The sequence below is a fragment of the Callithrix jacchus genome, chromosome 8, assembly GCF_049354715.1.
Source record: "Callithrix jacchus isolate 240 chromosome 8, calJac240_pri, whole genome shotgun sequence".
NCBI classification, from domain to species: Eukaryota; Metazoa; Chordata; class Mammalia; order Primates; family Cebidae; genus Callithrix; species Callithrix jacchus.
In genome coordinates, this window is record NC_133509.1 from 38,356,588 (window position 1) to 38,383,022 (window position 26,435).

General features: G+C 38.4%; 1 protein-coding gene across 4 annotated transcripts in view; it reads right to left on the reverse strand.

Annotated features, from left to right (window-relative positions):
- Positions 1 to 26,435, reverse strand: part of SPPL2A (signal peptide peptidase like 2A) — a 56,692-nt gene that overhangs the window by 12,484 nt on the left and 17,773 nt on the right. For 2 of the 4 annotated variants that reach the window (XM_009005447.5, XM_009005449.5), the window contains exons 3-14: positions 25,956 to 26,138; positions 25,383 to 25,472; positions 24,724 to 24,857; positions 17,584 to 17,732; positions 15,174 to 15,270; positions 14,631 to 14,732; positions 11,074 to 11,155; positions 9,693 to 9,767; positions 5,368 to 5,424; positions 5,124 to 5,177; positions 4,328 to 4,430; positions 1,242 to 1,319 (exon numbers count right to left, since the gene is read on the reverse strand). In XM_009005447.5, coding sequence (XP_009003695.1) covers positions 1,242 to 1,319; positions 4,328 to 4,430; positions 5,124 to 5,177; positions 5,368 to 5,424; positions 9,693 to 9,767; positions 11,074 to 11,155; positions 14,631 to 14,732; positions 15,174 to 15,270; positions 17,584 to 17,732; positions 24,724 to 24,857; positions 25,383 to 25,472; positions 25,956 to 26,138 — 1,204 coding nt within the window. The remainder of the gene's footprint in view (positions 1 to 1,241; positions 1,320 to 4,327; positions 4,431 to 5,123; positions 5,178 to 5,367; positions 5,425 to 9,692; positions 9,768 to 11,073; positions 11,156 to 14,630; positions 14,733 to 15,173; positions 15,271 to 17,583; positions 17,733 to 24,723; positions 24,858 to 25,382; positions 25,473 to 25,955; positions 26,139 to 26,435) is intronic. The other 2 variants (XM_009005448.5, XM_078334241.1) reach the window with 1 other exon arrangement.

Consider the following 26,435-nt stretch of genomic DNA (forward strand, 5'->3'; position numbering starts at 1 on the left):
AATATGTTAAAGTCCTGGAGAGCACCAAACTGAGAGGCCTCTCAAACTGCTTTTTTGAGACAGAGCCTCGCTCAGTTGCTCAGGCTGGAGGGCAGTGGTGCAATCTTGTCTCACTGAAACCTCTGCTTCCTGAGTTCAAGCAATTTTCCTACATCAGCCTTCCGAGTGGCTGGGACTACAGGTGTGTGCCACCATGCCCAGCTATTATTTGTATTTTTAGTAGAGATAAGATTTCACCATATTGGCCAGGCTGGTCTCAAACTCCTTACCTCAAGTGATCCACCCATCTCGGCCTCTCAAAGTGCTGGGATTATAGGCATGAGCCACTGCGTCTGGCCAGGCACTGTGCCTGGCCGAGACTACCTTTTAAATTTCTTTATGCTTTTTTCCTTTCTTCATCTTCTCCCTCACTTTTTTCTGTTCTTCTCTCTCTCTTTCTTTTTTTTTGAGACAGGGACTCAGTCTTTCACTCGGGCTATAGTGAAATGGTACGATCATGACTTACTGCAGCCTTGACCTCCTGAGCTTAAGTGTTTCTCCATCTCAGCCTCCTGAGTAGCTGGGACCACAGGCACAACCACCATACCCAGCTATTTAAAATTTTTTTTTTCTTTTGAGTCAGAGTCTCAATCTGTCACCCAGGCTGGAGTACAGTGGCGCAATCTTGGCTCACTACAACCTCCGCCTCCTGGGTTCAGGCAATTCTCCTGCCTCAGCCTCCTGAGTAGCTGAGATTACAGGCACGCACAACCATGCCCAGCTGATTTTTTGTATTTTGAGTAGAGACGGGGTTTCACCATGTTGACCAGGATGGTCTCGATCTCTTGACCTCATGATCCACCCGCCTCGGCCTCCCAAAGTGCTGGGATTACAGGCGTGAGCCACTGCGCGCGGCCTTCTGTATTTTTAGTAGAGATGGGATTTTACCACGTTGGCCAGGATGGTATCAATCTCTTACCCTTGTGATCTGCCTGCCTTGGTCTCCCAAAGTGCTGGGATTACAGGCTGAGTCATTGCGCCCCGCCTTAAAATATTTTTTATAGAGATGGGGTCTTACTGTGTCGCCCAGGCTGGTCTCGAACTCCTGGGCTCAAGCAATCTGCTCTCCTTGGCCCCCAAAGTGGTAGAAGTACAGGGGTGAACCACCATGCCCAAACTGTACTCCTTCATTTTTAGACCTCTGTCTTTTCCTTCAGATAATACAATTCAACATTTAATACAAAGAAAAAACAAAAATTTACCAACTGTAGAGGAAACATAGTATATATAAGAAGAACCAGTCTGAACATCAAATCTTCTACAGTACGCAATCAATAGGCCTTAAAAAAAAAAACAAAACTCCATATTATTTTCTTAAAACAACAGCAATGCAAATTCAACTGTTAACTATACTAACAGTAAATGTTGCATTGAATCTTCATTGTTGCATTATGAGAACATTCAAGTACCTCAAATTCTGGACAAAGTTTTATATGCTGATTTTTAAAATGCTTAATAACATATTTTAAATATTTCCTCAAGCTATTAAATACTTTTTAACTGTCATTTTTATTAGCTGATCAATATTCCATGTCATGAAGAAAACTTTTAAAATTTATAGTTAAAAAATGTATTGAACAGAAAAATAGGTTTACAGTAAACTAAAAAACTTCTGCACAGCCAAGGAAACAGTCAACAAAGTGAGCACCTATGAAATGGGAAAAAATATTTGCAAACTATATATCTGATAAGGGGTTATATCTAAAATATATTAATATAAGAAACTTAAACAACTCAATAATAAGTAAACAACCCAATTAGAAAATGGGCAAAGAATTTGAATAGCCAGTTCTCAATAGAAGACACACAAACAGCTAACAGATATATAAAAATATTAAAAAATTGCTCAAAATCACTAACCATCGGAAAAATACAAATTAAAACCACAAGGAGATATCACCTTACATATTTTAGAATGGCTATTATCAAAAAGATTAAAAGTAAGTCTTAGAGAGGATGTAACAAAAAGGGAACCCTTGTACACTGTTGATGGGAATGCAAATTAGTGTAGCCATTATGGAAACCAGTACGGTGGTTCTTCAGAAAATTAAAATTAGAACGACCGTATGATCTAGTAATCCCTCTACTGAGTATATATCCAAAGGAAGTGAAATCAGTATGTCAAAGAGATATCTGCATTCCTATATTCACTGCAGCATTATTCCCAATAGCTAAGATAGGGAAGCAAACTACGTGTCCATCAACAGATGAATGAATAAAGAAAATGTGGTATATACACAAGACTGGAAAACTATTAAGTCTTTTTTTTTTTTTTTTTTTTTTGAGACAGAGTTTCGTTCTGTCACTCAGGCTGGAGTGCAGTGGTGCAATCTCGGCTCACTGCAACCTCCGCCTCCTGGGTTTAGGTGGTTCTCCTGCCTCAGCCTCCCGAGTACCTGGGAATATAAGCGCGTGCCACCATGCCTGACTAATTTTTGTATTTTTAGTAGAGATGGGGTTTCACCATGTTGGCCAGACTGGTCTTGACCTCAACTGATCCGCTTGCCTCAGCCTCCCAAAGGGCTGGGATTACAGGCGTAAGGTACCATGCTAGGCTCACACTTTCATTTGTAAACGTGCAATTATGTCGAAAGAACTCATTTAATACCTATTTCTTGTAAGAAATTTGTTCAACCATTTTTTCTTCCCAAAGAAGAAATCTCACCTTGAATTTATCATTTTATAAAAACAGAAAGAATGACAGTTAACCACTTAACAAATTATAAAATAATTTTACTATCTTTATTAGTTATTTGAATTAATTAGTTTTGGTCTCTACAAAATTAATAAATTAAGTTCCTTGTTTCTTTTTTCTTTTTCTACCATCATCTTGATCTTGAAGTTCCTTATTGTTTCTGCTGTTTAATCACATATCTGTATTTTTTTTAATTATACTTTTTTCCTCCCTAAAATTTAGCTTTTAGGATTAAGTCATGTATTGTCAGCACCTCTACTCTTTGGGGAAATATTTTTGTTTTAGACCTTTGACATTTACTTCAATAATGTAATATTTAAATACTATTTTTACCGGGTTTTTTTTTCTTTTTTTGAAACGGAGTTTCGCTTTTGTTACCCAGGCTGGCGTGCAATGGCGCGATCTCGGCTCACCCAACCTCCGCCTCCTGGGTTCGGGCAATTCTCCTGCCTCAGCCTCCAGAGTAGCTGGGATTACAGGCACGCGCCACTGTGCCCAGCTAATTTTTTGTATTTTTAGTAGAGACGGGGTTTCACCATGTTGACCAGGATGGTCTCAATCTCTTGACCTCGTGATCCACCCGCCTTGGCCTCCCAAAGTGCTGGGATTACAGACATGAACCACCGCACCCAGCCCTATTTTTTACCAGTTTTATGCCAAGCTCTATATAGAAGATCTTTTATAGCACTTGGTGTGGAAATGGTAAAATCAGTTATACCTGATTTTCAATGTTTAATGATATTCAAAGAAGTGTAATAATGTTTTCCTTATTTTACCAGTTATCTGAATGGAGATTCACTGAGCTAAGAGAGCTGCTATACTGGACTTTGCCATGTCAACTTGCAAGGCAACACTGCTAGCTTCTCTCTCTCTACCTGGTTTTACTATGTAAATAGAAGGGCTTTTTCAGAAGCACCAGTACTCCTCACCCATCCACCACAGGCAGTTAATACATAGAAGACTGTAAGAAAAATGAAGAAGGAAAAACTCAGCTGATAGAGGAATATTATTAATTACTTCTAAACTAAATTATTACTGGGCTTGGATTAAGTTTATTCTACAGGCAGTGCCATGAGGAAAATAAGGCAAAACTACACTAACTGCCAGAGCAGACATGCTAAGAGAAAGTGATCAATTCCACTATAAACTGTCTTTTTGTATCATGCAGTCCTACAAGCTGGTGTTCTTCCATGTTTCTCCTCTTGATCGTGGCCTTGCCTAATACTCTTAAACTACTTTTTCTAAAACATAACTGTTATCTTAAAATATAAGTAATATAAACTATATGTTTGGCATTATTATATTCAACTTATAAAATGGGTCACAAATATACTTCTTGAAGAAGGTTAAACTGATCCTAGTTGCTTCCTCTAACTAACTTTTTGAGCCATAGGAGCTATTACAGTACTTTGGTTCTTACCATTTGGGCTTTATATTCTATCCCTCAATAAGCTTTTTTGTTATGACAATCCCAGCTCTAGTGACAGCCAGAAATAGTTAAATCAGAATAGGTGACTTTTAACAGATTCTATACATATGATGATTTTAAATCATCAGTATATATTTTTTACTAAAATTGTTACAACTGCTTACCTGGTACAATAATGTCTCCAAAACCCAATATTGAAACAGGCATGAGGCACACACTCATTACTGAGAAATAGGTCAGCTTTGGTACTCTGATGACTACTGGCAACTGTTCAAAAACAAAACAAAACAAAACAAAAAAGAGGCCACCAATGAACCTCTTAGCAATCTTTACCCATATCTTTCATTCATTTATTTTTTGGAGACAGAGTTGCACTCTGTCACCCAGGTGGAGTGCAGTGCTGAGATCTCAGCTCACTGCAAATGCAACCTCCACCTCCCGGATTCAAGCGATTCTCCTGCCTCAGCCTCTCAAGTGGCTGGGATTACAGGCATGAGCCACCATGCCCAGCTAATTTTTGTAGAGACGGGGTTTCACCATGTTGGCCAGGCTGGTCTTGAACTCCTGACCTCAGGCAATTCGCCTGCCTTGGCCTCCCAAAGGGCTGGGATTACAGGCATGAGCCACCATGCCTGGCCACCCATATCTTCTAGAAAGGGAATGATTAACATTAGAATAATTATTTTGACAGTTTAAAGGAACTTGAAATACTCTGTTTCTATTTCCAAAAGAAATAGATTAGTTTTGAAAAAATAAAACCCAACACACATGTAGGATTAACAGCATTAATCAACTATCCCCACATTTAACCTTTTTTTTTTCCTCTTTATCAAGAATAGAACTCAGGCCTTGAAACAGATTTTTTTTTTGGCAACCTGGATTTTTTTCCCCCAAAGAAGAGTCTTGTCTCAGAGGGTATGATTTAAAGTCCAATGAACATATCTGAAATACAATCCTTACTTTCTCATGGGGAGCTGAGGGTTGACCAGTGGCTTCCACCAAGTTTCCATCATTCTAGGATGAAACCCAAGTCAATAGGTATTTAATAATTTAGAATAACTAAGAAAAGAGCTATATTTTCTGAGAAATAAGTTTTACAATACCTTAACATGCACTACGTGACCAATGAATTACACAGGAAGGCAAACTATTAACTGGATACACATACATACACTGGACATTTCTATTTCATTGCCATCCCTACCTTTTCATTATTTCCAAAAGGTCCAGCTGCAAGTTCAACCATGATACTCTCACCATTCTAAAATTGAGAAGGAAGAGAAAGGAAGTTGTCTAATCATTTAAAGAGAACAATCTGCCACTATTCAAGTATGATTTAAGCCCCATGGCATATGGCCTACTGTACATTGACTGAAAATGAGCTACATACTGCCTTTTTCCTAAAAGTTTCTGTAGATAGCAAAAGCTGAAGTCATCTAAAATAAAGTTCACTGAGCACAGTTGTTCCTCTTTATCAGAGCTCAACAAGTCTCAGAAACTGGGAAATGAATCATGTAAAAATAATTCAAGTGAACCTTCAGTTCTGATTTGTACTGACATATTAATATCTGACATTTGTAATGGAATATAAATTTTAGGTTTAATACTTATAGTTACATTATGTCATACACTATATGCTCTGAGTGGTTTTCAGCAATGTCAGTGAAGAAGGTCATATTAAAATCTTTTATATTTAGCTTTGTAAAAAATATTAGTAACTTTATTCGAATAAATATACATCTGACCTTCTGGCTACTCACCACAATAACAAAACAATAGAATCAAACTTGAAAAGACCCAACCCTATAGAACCTGAGAAGCTTCTCCAGTCTAACTTTTATCCAATTTCAGCCCTGCCTGCTTTCTTATGATCCAATCAAAACATTAACCTCAGCTAAATTTCCCTCCCTTGTGTCTGGATAAAGACTTTCATGTGGGCTGTGTGAGGGGTTCATTTAAAAAAATGTTCCTGATAGCCAAGTCTGTTGTGGAGAGGGAAAACATTGTAAGGTAGCAAGCTAAGATTGCATAAACTACTCATTTTATGTTTCATATTATGATAAACGTATCAGCAAAACAGGTACAGGGAAGATAAATCCTGAATTTCAACAAAATTTGATTGACTATAATATTTTCCATGTGGGTGGGGTGCACAGAATAAACCACTTGAGTGTTTTTAAAACAACCTCATTGATTGCTGAACTGAGTAGAAAGTAGGGGTTTTATAAAAACCCCTAGCTGCAGAAATCTCATGTTAAGCTTTGGGTTATAGAAGGGTTAAGACAAAGGAGTTTAGGAAAACAAACATACTAAGTAGAATTCTTTAAAGCAGATTCCCAGGTTGTGACAACATTTCCAGATAAAGAGTTCATTTTGGTTCACTTTCCAATTGTTACTTAAAACATTTAACTGAAGACCATCGTTGACATTCTCCCATACATTTAAAGATACCTGAATAACTACTGTTTGTAAGACACAATACTGAGCACAGTGGTGAATGGAAAAAAATAAGACAGGCTCTTACTGCTGTACTCTTATGGTGACCTGCCTTGCCAACTCACTAGAAGGCAACAAATACGTGGGTCAAAAACATGTTTACAATATGCAATATTTTATTGAATTTACAGTGAAAACCAGGGAAATCAGCAATATCTGATTTTGAGTTGCCTACTAAAGTAAGGTCTGCTGCCTTAATAAAAACAAACAAATCAAACTGAGAAGAAGATATTAAAGTAAATCTACTGCAGTGAACTCCAAAGAGCACTTAGCTTTTTTCACCATTTCAGGTTGCTAGAAATCATTTTTCTAGTCTGTAGGAACTAAGACAGAAATAATTTCCTAAAATGAAAAATTTCTTAAGCACAAAAGAAAGAAGGCTATAAGATACCTTTACTATTATCCTACCTTTAGAATTCTGAAACATTCTATGTATAAGGGAATGCAAATGGTTTGCTGGCAGATATGTTTATCTACAAAGTGATAGTAGTGTTAGAATGGAAAAGTCATTTTAAAAAATAGTTTAGTTACAGTTTACAGCTATATCTACTGTGTAATATACGTGTCATATGTTATGGACTATCTGTTGATTTATGGAAATGGCTTTGTAGAGGGAACATTTCACTTTTGTTATAAGATCTTTGATGGGATATCCTACAAAAACACATTTTTGAACCAAGTTTAAAATGCCCTAATAAATAAACAATTTTATTTTATTGTTTGAGACGGAGTCTCACTCTGTTGCCTAGCCTGGAGTGTAGTGGTGCAATCTTGGCTCACTGTAACCTCCACCTCCAGGGTTCAAGTGATCTTCCTATCTCAGTCTCCCAAGTAGCTAGGTCTACAGGTACGCATCACCACACTTGGCTAATTATTATTTTTTATTTATTTTATTTTATTTTTTGAGATGGAGTCTTGCTCTGTTACTTAGGTTGAAGTGCAGTGGCACAATTTTGGCTCACTGCAACCTTTGCCTCCTGAGTTCAAGTGATTCTCCTGCCTCAGCCCCCCAAGTAGCTGGGATTACAGGTGCCCACCACTGCACACGGCTAATATTTGTCTTTTTGGTGGAGATGGGGTTTCACCATGTTGGCTAGGCTGGTCTCATACTCCTGACCTCAAGGGACCCATCCTCCTTGACCTCCCAAAGTGCTGGGATTACAGGCATGAGCCACCGTGCCCGGTCTCTAAATTATTGTATTTTTAGTACAGACAGAGTTTCACCATGTTGGCCAGGTTGGTCTCAAATCCCTGACCTCAAGTATCTACCGGCCTGCACTCCCAAAGTGCTGGGATTACAGGTGTGAGCCACCACACCTGGCCAAATTAACAAGTTTAGTTATAACCCATAATACTAGTTCTATGAATTATTTTTTTAGGTTACTATTGTTCAGTGAAGTCAGTGAATCAAATGGCTCATCATTAAGTGTCAGAAAAGTGCTAGTAAAATGGTTTGGTTATGACAGGCATGGTGGTTTACGCTTGTAAATCCTAGCACTTTGGGAGGCTGAGGCAGAAGGATCTCTGGAACTCAAGAGTTTGAGACCAGTCTGGGCAATATGGTAAACCCCATCTTGATAAAAAATACAAAAATTGGCTGGGTGTGGTGGTATGCCCCTGTAGTATCAGCTATTTGGGAGGCTGAGGTGGGAGGATCACGTGGGCCTGAGGAAGTTAAGCCTGCAGTAAGTCATAATTGAGCCACTGCACTCCAGCTTGGGTGGCAGATCAAAACCCTGATTCAAAAAAGAAAAAAAAAGGTTTGGTTGGTTAGCTGTATTTTGGGGCAGTTGATTATATTCGTCACCTATTACAATTTTATCTCCCCAACAGGGTACAGTTTGTCTTTATGCCATTATAGCAAATATCAGAAGTGCAGATTTTTACAGTGATTTCATAGGTGGTAGGTTTAATGAATGGGTAAAGAAGGCATGAGGCCAGGCGTCACGGCTTATGCCTATAATCCCAATACTTTGGGAAGCCAAGGTGGGAGGACTGCTTTAGCCCAGGAGTTTGAGGCTGCAGTGAATCAGGATTGTGCCATTGCACTTCAGCCTCAAGACTCACCCTTAAAAAAAAAGAAGGAATGAGGAGTAAAGTAGAGAATATCATATACTTAAACATGTGAGAGTGACAAAGGATAAAATAAAGTTACAAAGAAAGACTCAAAATGGGAGAAAGTGGGGGAATTAAGCAATAGTTAATAATATTATATTCATGAGACAGGAAAAAGATCAAGGTAGAAAAACTGGACAAATAATTAAGGACCACCATGCTCCCCCAACACCTCTCCTCATTTTACTGAAGAACTAGTGGCAGACCTGGGAATATATGATTAGGAGCTGCCAGTTGCTGATTCTAACTTCATGGAAAAAGCCAGTCTGAGAGAATGAACAAATGGACAGAAGCAAAAAAGGGACAGTATGTGGCCTTGGGTCTAGTTTCTCTTGATGCCAGCCCATGCTGGCCTACAAACACAGTCTAGATAAATGGGACTTTTTGGGTACAGAAGGCTTAGGTTGGGTTCTGTTAGTTGGAACCAAAAGAATTTCTACTGAAGTGGGTGGGAGGATGAACAGCTAGCAATACTCCCTCATACAATGGATTAGTAAATGGAAGCAGAAAGGGCTAAGTAAACTTGCCTATGGCTGCAGGGTTGCAAAGCTACATTCTAGGCCTTCCGATTTCTAGTGTGCTGCTCTTTCTTAGTCTCAAACTAAGGCTTCAGAAATGATATTTTACTTTTTTTTTTACTGTCTATATTGCATACAGTAAACATTTAGCTCATAAGAAAAATTACTTTAAAAAGGGAAGAAAATTACAGACATTCTCATATTTGTACTAGTCAAAAGACATTTTAAAAATCTAACAAAATGATTAAAGACTTGAAAATTAAAAGGCCAATTTCAATGACAATTCTCTTAAGAGAATTAGAACTCAGTGGTAAACATCTGCAAAATTAATAATCTAGGAGCAGACTTAAGATTCATACTTTTTTTTGTTTCTTCATGAATTTCAAAAATATGGTCATACCTTTGTGATGAATGGTGTTATGAAAACAAAAAATACATCATAGAGAAGGAGAAGGCCTAGAAGTATCACACATGACTGTTGAAGAAAGAAACAAAATTAAAGGTCAATCTTCCTATATGTAAATTAAGACATTAAATTTTTTTTCAACTGCAAATAAACATATGAATGTACATTTGAATATTATTTTTAAAAAGACATCTTATGGTTAATACTATGTGTAGTTTTATTCTATGTATTAAAACCCTTATCTTCTTTATCTTGTTGTTTTTTATTTTTTATTTTTTAAATTGCATTTTAGGTTTTGGGGGTCTTTATCTTGTTTTTTAAAAAAATCACCGAACCAAAGAAATGTGCTAGGCTAGGTGCAGTGGCTCACGCGTATAATCCCAGCACTTTGGGAGGCCGAGGCGGGCAGATCACGAGGCCGAGGCGGGCGGATCACAAAGTCAAGAGATCCTGGCCAACATAGTGAAACCCCGTCTCTACTAAAAACACAAAAAAATTAACTGGGCGTGGTGGCACGTGCCTGTAGTCCCAGCTACTCGGGAGGCTGAGGCAAGAGAATTGCTTGAACCCGGGAGGCGAAGGTTGCCAGTGAGCCGAGGTCGCGCCACTGCACTCCAGCCTGGCGCCTGGTGACAGAATCAGAATCTGTCTCAAAAAAAAAAAAAGAAATGTGCTTCTCTGATATTAAGTTGTGTTAAGGATTTTATGAATGTGGCATAGTGTATGAGTGATTAAAAATATTTTAGGCAGGGTGCAGCAGCTCATGCCTGCATCCCAGCACTTTGGGAGGCCAAGTCAGGAGGACACTTGAGGCTAGCAGTTTGAGAACAGCAGCACAGCAAGACCTCCATCTCTATAAAAACAAACAAAAACATTTAGCTAAAATAATGCGTACACATGGATAAGAGTGAGGAATAATAGGCACTGGATACTCGGCATGGTTGTAGGGTTAGAAGGAGTAAGGAATGAGAAATTACTCATTGGGGACAACACACATTTGTCGAGCGACGGCTATACTATAATCCCACATTTCACCGCTACCCAATATATCCATGTAACAAAACTACACTTGAACCCCTTACATTTATCAAGTAAAAGAAAGGAAAAAAAAAACTATAATCGTTTAGCCAGGCAAATCAGCGGTTGTCTGGGCCTGGGAGTTAGGACTGATTGCAAAGGCCATGGTAGAACTTTTGGAAGAGATGAGAAATGTTCTACAACTTCACTAGCATAGTGGTTATAAAGGTACACGTTCATAAAATTTCCATAAACAGTACACTGAAAATTGGTGCATTTAATTGTATGTAAATTATGTTTAATAAAGTTGTCTTTTAAAAATTTATTTTAACTAGCAAAGTAGTATCGTATACATTACCTTGAAGTTGGGCAACTTCAGTGTTTTAATTAAATTCAGACAGAAAGCAATCCCCAAGATATCCTGTAAAATCCAAGCCCACCTAAAAATCAAAAGATATTACTCTATTGCTTTATCAATTTTTAGATGAAGCTTTTCAAAAGACATAGATCACTAAGGTAATATTGTTTAATTGCTATGATTTGACTATTCCATATATATTTTTTGAGACAGCATCTTACTCTGTCACCCAGACTGGAGTAAAGTGGTGCGATCTGAGCTCACTGCAATGTCTGCCTCCTGGGTTCGAGCAATTTTTGTGCCTCAGCCTCTGGAGTAGCTGGGACTACAGGCATGCACCATCATGCCTGGCTGATTTTTGACTATTTAATTATTAAACAGCAAGCATAACAACAAAACCCCTCATATATTCCATTTTTGGTAATTTTACTGTCCTAGTAGAATAATGGATATTATTATTACTATTTTTTTTTTTCTGAGACAGAGTCTCACTCCATCACCAGGCGCCAGGCTGGAGTGCAGTGGCACGACCTTGGCTCACTGCAACCTCCGCCTCCCGGGTTCAAGCAATTTTCCTGCATCAGCCTCCTGAGTAGCTAGGACTACAGGCACGCACCACCACGCCCAGCTAATTGTTTTGTGCTTTTAGTAGAGAAGGAGTTTCATCATGTTGGCCAGAATGGTCTCAATCTCTTAACCTCATGATCCGCCCACCTCGTCCTCCCAAAGTGCTGGGATTATAGGCATGAGTCACTGTGCCCGGCCATGAGTATTATTATACTAAGCAATAGTGAAAAGGCTACCTCAGAAGAACATATATCAGACATATAAGTGAGTATTTATCTTTAACCTTTTAACTTATTATTTTTTTATTTTTAAAGGCGAGGTTTCACCATGTTGGTCAGGCTGATCTTGAACTCCTGACCTCAGGTGATCCTCCCGTCTTGTCCTCCAAAGTGCTTGGATTACAGGCGTGAGCCACCATGCCCGGCCTAACCTTTTAACTTATACAGATGTCTCATTCTAGAAAACGGCTGTGAACAAAAGATTATCAGTGTTAACACAGATCCAAATAGCTTGAATATAAAGAATACAAGAGCTGATGGCGGTAGCTCACGTCTGTAATCTCAGCACTTTGGAAGGCCAAGGTGGGCGGATCATGAGGTCAGGAGTTCAAGATCAGCCTGACCAACATGGTGAAACCCATCTCAACTAGAAATACAAAAATTAGCCCAGCATGGTGGCAGGCACCTGTAATCCCAGCTACTCAGGAGGCTGAGGCAGGAGAATGGCTTGAAACTGGGAGGAGGTTGCAATGAGCCAAGATTGAGCTACTGTACCAGCATGAGTGACAGAGTGATACTTTGTCTCAAAAAAAAGAAAAGAAGAGCTATGCAACCACTTATTCCATCAGAAACTGACATGAACATTATCCATTGATTATTCTACTTGAAGCTACATAAAGTTGTATGAGCTTTGTTTCTAAAACTTTCGGCCATTAAATCCTTTCAGTCTTCAATAGTTTTATTAATAAAGCATTATATAAACTTAAGTATATATCTTTTTCTGGTTGTCTTCCTGCAAATGAATAGATATCTGTATATTTTCTTATATTCCCTTCTTTCTTTCATAAAAGACAGCATACTCTCTATATATTTTTGCACTTTGCTTTTTTTCACTTAAAAAAAATACCAATATCAAATCAAAGGGGATTAAAGACTTAAATCTAAGACATGAAACTACTAGACAAAAACATTGGGGAAATGTTCCAGGACATTGGTCTTGGCTAAGATTTCTTGAGTAAGACTCCAAAAGCATAGACAACCAAAGCAAAAATGGACAAATGGAATCAAATCAAGCTTTTGCATAGCAAAGGAAGAGACAACCCACAAAATGAAAAAAGAATCTGCAAATTACCCATCTGACAAGGGATTAATAACCAGAATATATAAGGAGCTCATACAACTCAATAGGAAAAAAACAAATAACCTGATTAAAAATTGGGCAAAATATCTGAATAGGTATTTCTCCAAAGATATACAAATGACCAACAGATATATGAAAAAATGCTCAAGATTTCCAATCAGATGAAATCTGGTTGCAGTCAGAGAAATGTAAATCAAAACTACAATGAGATACCATCTTATTCCAGAGTGCTATAAGGATGTGGGAAAAGGATGTGGGAAACCTTGTACACTGTTGGTGGGAATTAGTACAGCCACTATGAAGAACAGTATAGAAATCCCTCAAGAAACGGAAATCAGAACTACCATATTATCCAGCAATCCCACCACTGGATATACATCCAAAATAAATGAAATCAGTATTATCAAAGACATATCTGAACTCTCAGGTTTACTGTAGCACTATTCACAATAGCAAAGATATGGAATCAACCTAAGTGTTCATCAGTGAATAAACAGATAAAGGAAATTATACATACATACAAAATTATACACAAACACAATGGAATATTATTCGGCCACAAAAAAGAATGAAGTCTTGTCATTTGCAAAAACATGGCTGGAACTGGAAGACATCATGTTAAGTGAAATAAACCTAGTACAGAAAGACAAAAACTGCATGTTCTCACTCATAGTGGGAGCTAAAATTAAGAAAATAAAAATAAAAAATTGAACTCATGGAGATAGTAGAATGATGGCTACCAGGGGCTAAAAACAGGTAGAGGGTGGGGGTAGTAAAGATGGTTAATAGGTATAAAAATAGAGTTAAATAAAATAAATAAGATCTAGTGTTTGATAGTATAGTAAGGTGATACAGTTAATAATAACTTATTGTATATCGTACAATAACTAAAAGAGTGAAATTGGAATGTTCCCAACACAAAGAAATGATAAAGGTTTGAGGTGATGGATACCACAATTACCCTGATCTGATCATTACACATTGTATGCCTGTATCAAAACATCACATATATCCCATAAATATATATACTTATGTTCCCATAATAATCAAAGTTAAAAATAAAGTATAGATTGTCCTCTTTTGCACTTTATATATCATTGAGTATGTTCTCTTTTGTTTCTGATGACTTTGACTTAGCATTACGTCTGAGATTCATTCATCCTTGTGCATATGGTATATGGCTTGCTTACTGGTGAACAGTATTCCATGGTGTTAATATAACATAATGTATTTATCCATTCAAGGTTTGATGACATTTGGATTGTTTCTACACTCACTTTCTCTCTCTTTGTGTCTCTCTCTCTTCTGGAACTGGTTGCAAATCAGTTCTAGAGATCTTCACTGTTTAGAGCTGCATTGAGCTCTACTGTGTGGCTATACCATAATTAAGTATATTATTAAAGTCTATTTCAGTGTAGGTGTTGAAATCATAATTCATATTTCCTTCTCTATATGCATTCAAATGCATTAGCATAAGATCTGCTTACTTTAAAAGTAGTTTATTACAAGAATGATATTCTGGCACAGAAGTAAATTAAAAAATTCCATAATAATCATAATGAATAAGTATCAGGGAAAGATATGAAACAATTCATCCTTAATCTAAAAGCAAATATATTGAGTATTCATACCTGTCTTCATTTCGAAACACAGCCCAAACAACAGCTACTGCTATGCATAGTACAGCGAGAAAAATAAGTCTCACTTCCATGCTTTTGCCACGACACACAATCCTAAAAAAGCAAATTGAAATAGTTAACACTGCAGATGAAGTACAATGTTCACTTGATATAAGAAGTGGCAAATGTTAACCACAGTCATAAGAAGTGACTAAAATACCAATTTAGAAGTCTTGATTTTAAGTAAAACAAATGACATAATAAAATGTTTATAAGTCTAATATAATTTTCCATGATGATGAAAATGTACTATATCTGTGCTGTACAATATGGTAGCTATTGCCACATGTGGCTATTGAGTACTTGAAATGTGGCTAATGAGAATGAAAAACTCAATTTTTAATTTTATTTAATTTTACTTAAATTTAAATTTAAACACCTATAGGTCCAGTGTGTATCAGACTGCATACTTTTCAAATAATACTTCTACTTTTTCTTGTAATGTTTTAAATTATAAATACCAACATCGTAAGATTTTCTGTAAGAGATACGTACGTGCATTGTCCATACGGTATCTTCCGAATTAGTGCAGCCAGACAGTTGTACAGACTCATTGCTGATGCTATGCAGAAAATTGCTATCATAACATAAACTAGAAAAAAACAAAACACTAAATTACATGAGAACAGAAAGAAAGGTGATAAGAAAATATGTATATAAGCAATATTACTTCTTTAGCTTTCTTTATTGAATCATACTTCCAGAGAAGTGACTATACTATGACCTGAATTACTTACTAAGCTGAAATTTAGATCTTGAGGTTTTTTTTTTTTTTTTGAGAAAGAGTCTTGCCCAGTCGTCCAGTCGCCCAGGCCGGAGTGCAGTGGCGTGATCTCGGTTCACTGCAACCTTCGCCTCCTGAGTTCAAGCGATTCTCCTGCCTCAGTCTCTTGAGTAGCTGGGACTACAGGCATGCATCACCACATTCGGCCAACTTTTGTAGTTTTAGTAGAGATGGAGTTTTCCCATGCTGTCCCTGCTGGTCTCAAACCCTGGACCTCAATGATCCACCCGCCTTGGCCTCCCAAAATGCTGGGATTACAGGTGTGAGCCAACCGTCTTCTTTTTAAATAATGAAAAATTTAAGGAAATTTCTCATCAAAAATTAAAATATGGTTTTGGGTAAAGGGCTCTCTTTTCTTTATCAATGACTACTATCAACTGAGAGTTGGTAACAAATTAATGTGAAGGAGTATTAATAAAATCATCTGTTTGATGCCAACATAATACAAATATCATCCTAGTACTCGCTCTATCAGCAACAGGTTGAAATGAGTGATATTCACAAAATGAGGTTTTTTTTTAAATTTATTTTTGAGATGGAGTCTCACTCTGTCACCTAGGCTGGAGTGCAATGGTGCGATCTTGGCTAGCCATAACCTCCGCCTTCCCAGCTCAAGCAATTCTCCTGCCTCAGCCTCCCATCATGTTGGCAAGGCTAGTCTTGAACCCCTGCTCTCAAGTGATCCACGAACCTTGGCTTCCCAAAGTGCTGGGATTACAGGCGAGAGCCACCACATCAAGCCAGAATGAGTTCTTTCAAATTAAAAAATACACACCATAAGCCAGTGGCTCATGCCTGCAATCCCAGCACTTTGGGAGGCCGAGGCAGGCTGATTACCTGAGGTCAGGACTTTGAGACCAGTCTGGTCAACATGGTGAAACCCCATCTCTACCAGAAATACAAAAATTAGCTGGGCATAGTGGCAGATGCCTATAATCCCAGCTTCTTGGGAGGCTGAAGCAAGAGAATCATTTGAACTCTGGAGGCAAAGGTTGCGGTGAGCTGAGATTGCACCATTTGCACTCCAGCATGGGTAACAAGAGCAGGACTCCTGCTCAATAAATAAATAAATAAATAAATAAAATATAAATACAAATATTAGCTGGGCATGGTCACATGCACCTGTAGTCCCAGCTACTCAGGAGGCTGAGGCAGGAGAATGGCTTGAATGTGGGAGGCACAGGTTGCAGTGAGCCCCGGTTGTACCACTGCACTCCTGCCTGGGTGACAGAGCAGAGCAAGACTCTGTCTCAAAAAACAAACAAACAAACCAAAAAAAGATGTCATAGGTATAGTTTTTAAAATGCTGTCACAGGACAAGAGAAACTGAACAAAAACTGAATGAAACAAATCCTAGGGCCTAGTTTTCTAAACCAGAAATTTATGCTAATGCTATACACATAAGCATGGTAGCCTTTAGTGGCTCTTAAACGGGCTTTTTGCTAGTTCTTATCAGGTACACTCCTTTTTCCCTGGTTTCCCTTCTCTTTGTGCTGTATACTGTCCCGGGATGGCAAATTTTCATTATGTTAGACTATTAATAAGACTGTTCAGGGATGGACAAGCCATTACAGTTCCTACTCCCACTTTCTTCAAGGAAATAAAGCTACTACTCTCTAGATCACAGGGAAGTACCTGTGTGTCTTCAGATATAATATGATCCTAACTGCCTATATAAGCAAAATAAAATTCAAGCAATAAGACACCTTTATTTGCAAACTGCTATACTTTGGGAGTTATGTAGAGGCAATACAACATAATTTGAATAATATTCTATTTCATATAACTAAACACAGCCACCAAGAACCCCTTAGTTCACTGCTTAGATGGTGAGCTATATCATTCTTCATCTACAGAGAGAAAAACTTAGGGCCCATGGCAATTATTTCAAGTCATCCATGAAGAAGTGTTCTCATCTGAAAACAGAGAGTATTTTTAATCTGCGTATTTTTATCTCAGAGTAACAGAGACCTAACACTCTGACAATTAAAAAAAATACATTAATAAAATTATATACATAAGTTTTCCAGGTAGAATGGCTAAAAGGAAAAGATAAATCTAGTATTAATCAATGAAAAGAATGTATGTTAATAATAGCAAACATAAAACATGACTTCTTACCCAACCATTTGTAGAAGAAATAAAGTAAGACCATCATAACACAGCAGACGACCACAAATATCACAACTGTAAGAGGACCAAATGTTAGATATTCTTCCTTCTTTTTCCTCATTTCTCTACCTTCAGTTGTCACTCCTTTCAAGTTTTCCCTGTATAAACACACAAGAACTTTAGCAAATCTTAGCCAAGCATAGTTATTTAAAAAATCTCTCTCTAATACCAATTTAGTTTCTGATTAAGAAAGCAATGTATTTTTATTTATCGAAATATTTTTTATTATTTTTCTAGGATATCTTGTATTTTTTTTTTTTTTTTTTTTGAGACAGAGCTTCGCTCTTGTTGTCCAGGCTGCAGTACAATGGTGCGATCTTGGCTCACCGCAACCTCCACCTCCCAGGTTCAAGTGATTCTCCTGTCTCAGTCTCCTGAATAGCTGGGATTACAGGCATGTGCCACCTCGCCTGGCTAATTTTGTATTTTTAATATAGATGGAGTTTCTCCATGTTGGTCAGGCTGGTCTTGAACTCCCGACTTCAGGTGATCTGCCCGCCTTGGCCTCCCAAAGTGCTGGGAGCCACTGCACCCAGGCTAAGATATCTTGTTATAAGAACTAATGTACTTTTTAAAAACAGCACCCCAAAAAGAAATATTTAATCTAGGCTGGATGCGGTGGCTCACACCTGTAATCCCAGCACTTTGGGAGGCCGAGGCAGGTAGATCACCTGAGGTCAGGATTTCGAGACCAGCCTAACTAGTATGGTGAAACTCTATCTTTATTAAAATTACAAAAATGAGCCAGGCATGGTGGTGTGCACCTGTTAGTAGTAGTCCCAACCACTCGGGAGGCTGAGACAGAATTGCTTGAGCCCAGGAGGCGAAGGCTGCAGTGAGCCAAGATCGCGTCACTGCATTCCAGCCTGGGTGACAGCGCAAGACTCTGTCTCAATTAAAAAAAAAAAATTAATCTAGAAACTAAAAACCCCATAAGTACTATCCTCCAGAGATGATCTGTTTCTAACAACTAACTTTTAAAACATTTTTTTCTGCAGGTAAAATTGTTGAAAGAGATATTCATTATATAAACAAATTAATATTTGTAGATGTTTACATTATCTAATTTGAAAATTATATTGACATAATAAATTTCAAACTAAAGCCAATGCTTCTTACAAACTTACTATTATCGACTTACAGATAGTGAAGTACTTCTAAAAGTAGCTTCTCTTTTTTTTTTTTTTTTTTTTTGAGAAAGAGTCCTGCTCTGTTGCCCAGGCTGGAGGGCAGTGATGAGATCTCAGCTAAATGCAAGCTCTGCCTCCTGGGTTTAAGGGATTCTCCTGCCGCAGCCTCCCAAGTAGGTGGTACCACAGGCGCATGCCACCATACCAGGTAATTGTTTTTTATTTTTATTTTTTTGAGACGATGTCTCGCTCTGTCACCAGGCTGGAGTGCAATGGCACAATCTCGGCTCACTGCAACCTCCACTCACTGTAACTTCTGCCTCTGGATTTAAGTGATTCTTCCACCTCAGCCTCCCAAATAGCTGAGACTACAGGTGTGCACCAACATGACTGACTAATTTCTTTATATTTTTTTAGCAGAGACGGGGTTTCACCATGTTAGCCAGGATGGTCTCCATCTCTTGACCTCGTGATCCGCCTGCCTCGGCCTCCCAAAGTTCTGGGATGACAGACGTGAGCCACCGTGCCCAGCCCAGTTTATTCCTTTCAAACTGCATATTTGCCAACTGTGTACCAACAAGCCACTTTCTTATTAGAAAAATGTTGGCTGAGATGGCCACCATATTAAGCATCTGGGAAAAGAGCAAGGAGAGAGTTGATGGAGACATACTAGCACCTCCCCTAAAACTCTAGAGCTGAATGACAGGGTATTAAATTTCTATAAATGTGGGACCTGAGTGTAAAAAGGTGCTGATTTTGGTATCTGTCACTGCAGAGATATATTTAAAGATACTTTTTTTTGTCACAATACACCTATAAGGCGTAATAATTAAAGATTTATATATTTATAGTCATCAGACTAAAAAGCACAGGCAATTTCTTGAAAGAAAGCATGCAGAGTATTAGATTTACATCACATTAAAATATTATAATTCTGCCAGGCATAATGGCTCACACTTGTAAACCCAGGACTTCTGGAGGCTAAGGTGGGTGGTTCAGGAGGATCTTGAGGTCAGGAGTTCAGACCAGCCTGGCCAACAAGGTGAAACTCCATCTCCATTAAAAATATGAAAATTAGCCAGGTGTGGTAGCGCAGGCCTGTAATCCCAGCTAGTTGGGAGGCTGAGGCAGCAAAATCGCTTGAACATGGGAGGCAGAGATTTCGGTGAATAAAGATGGCACGCCACTGCACTCCAGCCTGGGTGAGAGTGAGACTCCATCTTAAAAAAAGTAAGTTGGGCTTAAAAAAAAATTACATTTCATCTTTTTTGGATAAAAAAACTACTTTCATATCAGCTTGAGAGCCATATGCAATACGAACCTAAGCTTGACCATTGACCTTATTATGAAAAGATTGTGCTGGGTGCGGTGGCTCACACCTGCAACCCCAGCACTTTGGGAGGCCGAGGCAGGCAGATCACAAGGTCAGGAGATTGAGACCATCCTGGCCAACATGGTGAAACCCCACCTCTACTAAAATACAAAAAATTAGCCGGGCATGGTCGCTCGTGCCTGTAGTCCCAGCTACGTGGGAGGCTTAGGTAGGGGAATCACGTGAATTCAGGAGGCAGGGGTTGCAGTGAGCTGAGATTGTGCCACTGTACTCCAGCCTGGCTGACAGAGCAAGACTCCGTCTCAAAAAAAACAACAACAACAACAAAAAAGATTTTAGGCTGGGTGTGGTGGCTCATGCCTGTAATCCCAGCACTTTGGGAGGCCTCATCACCTGAGGTCAGGGGTTCAAGACCAGCCTGGCCAACATGGTGAAACCCCATCTCTATTAATAATACAAAAATTAGCTGGGTGTGGTGGTGCATGCCTGTAATCCCAGCTACTCAGGAGGCTGAGGCAGAAGAATTGCTTGAACCCAGGAGGCAGAGGCTGTAGTGAACCGAGATGGTGCCAGTACACTCCAGCCTGGGCGACAAGAGTGAAACTCCATCTCAAAAAAAAAAAAAGTTAACACTCTGCTGAAAAGTCTTTCCCTAGAACCCAGGCATCTATCCCTTCTGCTTAAGGTACATCTTTCACTTCGTAGAGTAATTTTGGGTTGTGAGGCCCTGTTCTGGCAAGTCTTCCCTTCCCTAAGCCTTATTCTCTTTCCATCCAATTGTCTTTACTTGCTAAATGATGCACCTTATGTTTGTAATAATTCTTCTTATGGAACTTTTTCCTTTATATCACTGATTCATATTCTCTTTCTCCATATGATCACCACCCCCTTGTCCTCCCACATATACTTACTTCTCTCTATCTTTATTTTGCTCTTAGAATCAGCCCCCTCAATTTTAAAACCCATGATCCTGCAGGTATGGGACATTTCCTTTCCCAGTCTGGTTACTGAAGGCAACAAATTACTTGTTTCTGCTCTATCATCACGTTTTACCAATAAAAAAGCTGGTATGTATTCTCCTCCAATTTCCAATTTTCTCAAGGAGGAGCTTGTCCTAGCATGTATATAAAAAAGCTTGCCAGCCGGGCATGGTGGCTCATGCCTGTAATCCAGGTATTTTGGGAGGCCGAGGCGGGCAGATCACTAGGTCAAGAGATCGAGACCATCCTGGCCATGGTGGAACCCTGTCTCTACTAAAAATACAAATGTTAGCCAAGCATGGTGGCATGCCTCTGTGGTCCCAGCTACTTGGGAGGCTGAGGCGGAAGAACCACTTGAACCCAGGAGACGGAGGTTGCAGTGAGCCGAGACTGTGCCACTGCATTCCAGCCTGGCAACAGTGCAAGACTCCGTCTCAAAAAAAAAAAAACCAAAACCTTGCCTTGCTAAACTCAAAATGTGGTTCATGGGCAAGCAAAATCACTTGGGAACTTGTTAAAAATGCAGAAATCAGGCCGGGCACAGTGGCTCAATCCTGTAATCCCAGCACTTTGGAAGGCTGAGGCAGGTGGATTACCTGAGGTCAGGAGTTCAAGACCAGCCTGGCCAACATGGCAAAACCCCATCTCTACTAAGAAATCTCTACTAAAAAAATAAAAATAAAAAAAATTAGCTGGGTGTGGTGACTCACATCTGTAATTCCAGCTACTTGAGAGGCTGAGGCAGGAGAATCGCTTCAACCTGGGAGGCGGAGGGTGCAGTGAGTTGAGATGGTGCCATTGCACTGCAGCCTGGGCGACACAATGAGACTTCATCTCAAAAAACAAAAAATAAAGATTAATAATGAAGAACAAAAACATGATTACTCATATAAAAGATGTGACTGATATATGTTGAAACATGCTTTCCAAATATGTAAAATGTTTACAGCTCAACATTCCAGGAACCTACACTGGTTAAACTCTAAAATTTCCCTCTTGATGTAAGTCAGTCAAATTTTAGTATTTAAGAAATTACAAATAACCCTAGCTTCAGTTAGTTACAAATAAGACCTTTCAAATGGAAGCTATACAACAATTCACAAGGGAAATATATTCTGCCCTTCATACATGAAATCATATGCTCTGGGCACATTTTTTTCTTTTGTTTTTCATTGTGAGTTATGAATATACATTGACTCTTCTATAGTATGTTGCCTATTTTAATTTAGAGCCAAAGGTACAAAACTGCAGGGAGACCAAGTTCAGGTTACTATTAAATAGGAAAATCCAAATTTTATGTACATATGAAATTTCTATATTTAAATTAAAATATGACATGCTTTAAAATTTTAATTAATCTGGCCGGGTGCGGTGGCTCATGCCTGTAATCCCAGCACTTTGGGAGGCCGAGGTGGGTGGATTACGAGGTCAAGAGATTGAGACCATCCTGGTCAACATGGTGAAACCCGTCTCTACTAAAAATACAAAAATTAGCTGGGCATGGGTGGTGCACGCCTGTAGTCCTAGCTGCTCTGGAGGCTGAGGCAGGAGAATTGCTTGAACCCAGGAGGCGGAGGTTGCGGTGAGCCGAGACTGCGCCATTGTATTACAGCCTGGGTAACAAGAGGGAAACTCTGTCTCAAAATAAATTAAAAAAAAAACTTTAAATTAATCTTCATGCTATAGATTTTTCCTCTAGCTGAATAATTTTGGCCATTTGAGTCTTTTTGTTTAAATTGGCAGAAAGTTGAAATCTTTGGCTATTCAGGAAATTAAGATTACAGATGCTTTGGGCCCCCACAAATAGTACATTACATCATTATTCACTTTAGCCGCAGATATGGTTATGGAGATAGTAGGGTTAGAAGTTTGTAGAGGGTAATTTGAAAGATAATTTATTATAACTCATTTCCCCTAATCTGCATACATTAGAACTAATTTGAATAAAACTTATAAAGTATATAGAAAGCATTTAAAGCTATTGTTGGAGAAGAAGGAGGATATACAGATTCAGTTGGATTGCGTTTTACTTTTCAATGCATGAATTTATGGCAAACAATGCAGTTTGTGGTTTATTCATTTCTTTCAATAAAAATACTTAGAAAATATAATTTTTGTTTTTATTTTTTGTTTTGGAGATGGAGTCTCCCTCTGTTGCCCAGGCTGGAGTGCAGTGGCACGATCTTGGCTCACTGCAACTTCCACCTCCTGGGTTCAAGTGATTCTCCTGCCTTTAGCCAGGTGTGGTGGTGTGTGCCTATAGTAGCTGAAACCATCACACCTGGCTAAATCTTTGTATTTTTAGTACAGATGGGGTTACAACATGTTGGCCAGGCTGGTCATGAACTCCTGACCTCAGGTCACCACCCACCTCAGCCTCCCAAAGAGCTAGGATTACAGGTGTGAGCCACCACATCCAGCTGAGATAGGGTTTCACCATGTTGCCCAGGCTGGTCTTCAACTCCTGGGCTCAAGTGAACCGCCCACCTTGACTTCCCAAAGGACTGGGGTTACAGGCATGAGTCACTGCACCTGGCTTTTTTTTTTTTTTTTTTTGAGCTAGGGTCTCTCTTTGTTGCCCAGGTTGGACTGCTGGAACTCCAGGGATCAAGCAATCATTCTACCTCCACCTCTGAGCAGCTGGGGTTAGAGGTGTGTGCCACTATGCCTGGCTAATTTTTTTATTTTTAGTAGAAATGAGGTCTCACTATGTTGCCAAGGTTAGAAAATATAAGTTTTAGGCCGAGCATGGTGGCTCACGCCTGTTATCCCAGCACTTTGGGAGGCCGAGGCAGGAGGATCACCTGAGGTCAGGAGTTCGAGAACAGCCTGGCTAACATGGTGAAACCTCATCTCTACTAGAAATACAAAAATTAGCCAGGCATGGTGTCAGACACCTGTAATCCCAGCTACTCGGAAGGCTGAGGCAGGAGAATTGCTTGAACCTAAGAGGCAAAGGCTGCAGTGAGCTGAGATCATCCAGCCTGGGTGACAGAGCGAGATTCCATCTTAAAAATATAAAAAGAAAATATAATTTTTAATATGAGAAATCCTATATTTGAGAGATGCCTCAATTTATCAGTGGTTTTTATAAAGTAAAGTTAAAAACAAACATGGAGGCTGTGTGTGGTGGGTCACGCTTGTAATCCCAGCACTTTGGGAGGCCGAGGTGGGCAGATCACGAGGTCAGGAGATCGAGACCATCCTGGCCAACGAGGTAAAACCTGTCTCTACTAAAAATACAAAAAATTAGCTGGATGTGGTGGCACGTGCCTGTAGTCCCAGCTACTTAGGAGGCTGAGGCAGGAGAATCGCTTGAACTTGGGAGGTGGAGGTTGCAGTGAGCTGAGATCGTACCACTGCATTCCAGCCTGGGTAACAGAGTGAAACTCTGTCTCAAAAAAAAAAAAAAAAGTCTCTGATGTGACATTAATGTTCCTCTGCCATGGGAAGAATAGAGATATCGATGAATCTTTTCCTCCTAGTGAAAATGTAAGTGATCTACATGAGGACAAACCTGCAGACTGGGCTTACTGGCATCATATTCTGAGGGCAGATAACATTTTTAAATGTTGTTATATGATTGCAATGATTGCAAAAAAATTTAACCATTTATTACAAAAATGTTAAAGTTAATTAAACTTACAATTCAACTAGTCCACTCCAGTATCCACCTAATGCCACAGTGAACACAGCAATTACAAAAATAACCACCATAGTATAATCAAAGTTAGGCCACGATGGAGAATACATTTTCACAGTAACATTATTTCCTAGAGTCTGAAAGGCAAAATAACAGTTAAACAAAGGAATAACTTTTCTCTGTACTATAGTCATAACAGCAATAGTCCACATTTTACTCTGGAATGGATATTATACATCAGACAGTCAAGAAGACTAGATTTATTGTCTGATGACATAATATATTCTCTAATCAAAAGTATGATATGCTTTGGTTTATAAAATCTTGAAAGTGCAGTGTTCCACGCAATCATATTTTGCTCAAGAATTTAAAGTTAAAATAAATGACATGACAAGACGTTTTTTTCCCTTTTTTTCTAGAGTGCATTCTTGAGACAAGAGATTTTTAAAGAACTGAAGACAAACATCCTTTCACAGGTTTAGTAGGCTTTGAGACACTTTGTGCCAAATGAGGTGAGTACTTTCCAAAGAAAAACTTGATAGGCCTTATACCCTCTTGTTAGCAAATGGAGCAAATCTAACACTCAAAATTAAATAGCAGTGATTAAAAATAAAGAGATACACTATTTATAAACTTTATCTAATACGTAATTACTAATTTACCTGCTTCATATCTTTAAAGTCTTTGTGGCTTATAAATGCAATCAGTATTTTCACATCAGGAAATTCGGATCTGTTACCTGAGGGAGGAAACTAAAAAAAACAAAATTATGAAAACTTATTAACTACTAAAATATTTATAGAATAAAATACTATTCCATTAAATATAAATATTATATCTTTCTTTAAGTTATAAGACAAAATTTCAGGTATTCTTTCTTAATATTCTGTAAATTCTCAAAATTGAATACTTTTAACATGAACTTAAATTGATGAATGCTATTACACATGGCATTTATAATATTATATATATCCTACTATGTAAGTATAATACACATATGTCTATATAGATGCATAAATATGTATTTGTTCCTAACAAAGTCTTACCTGTTCTAGGAATAGAAAACCTGCAAAACTTTCCAAGTGAATGCCTATGAGGTCTATTTATTTACAAAGAATCTTGCTATCAGATACTCAAAACTCAGCCTCTAAACCATACATAAAGACGTTTATTCCATTTCTGTGAAATTTCACATCATGAGCTCAAAATAAGTTATGATTGTTTTTATAACTTACTAGGACACTGTTGTTGACAACTAACATCGCTTCAGCACCTCCTTTCTGTGCAATTCTGGCTTTTTCAAGAAAATGGCAGCTTCCCCATGGCACCACAACTGCTTTGTTCTTTATGCCAACAGAAGGAATATCAGAAAGGTTGCATAGTGGTGTCGAGGTCAGATTCATCAAACTAATGGAAGTCTGAAAATAAGAAATGCCTTTTTAACATGATAAAAATCATATTTCATCCTAAATGCATTCAGTTATAAATACTGCATTCAGTTATCAATATTGGTTTAAGACAATATCTTTTAAATTAGAAATATTTAGGCTTAGAATTAAGTATTTAAAATGCTCTGTTTTCCCAGAGAGAAAAACACTTGAGAAAAATCAATAAAATTATTTATTAACAACCATATATTCCAACGGTGTCATACAATAAAACACAATTATCGCTCATTCTCACTTCTTCATTTTTTTTTTTTTTAAATAGAGACA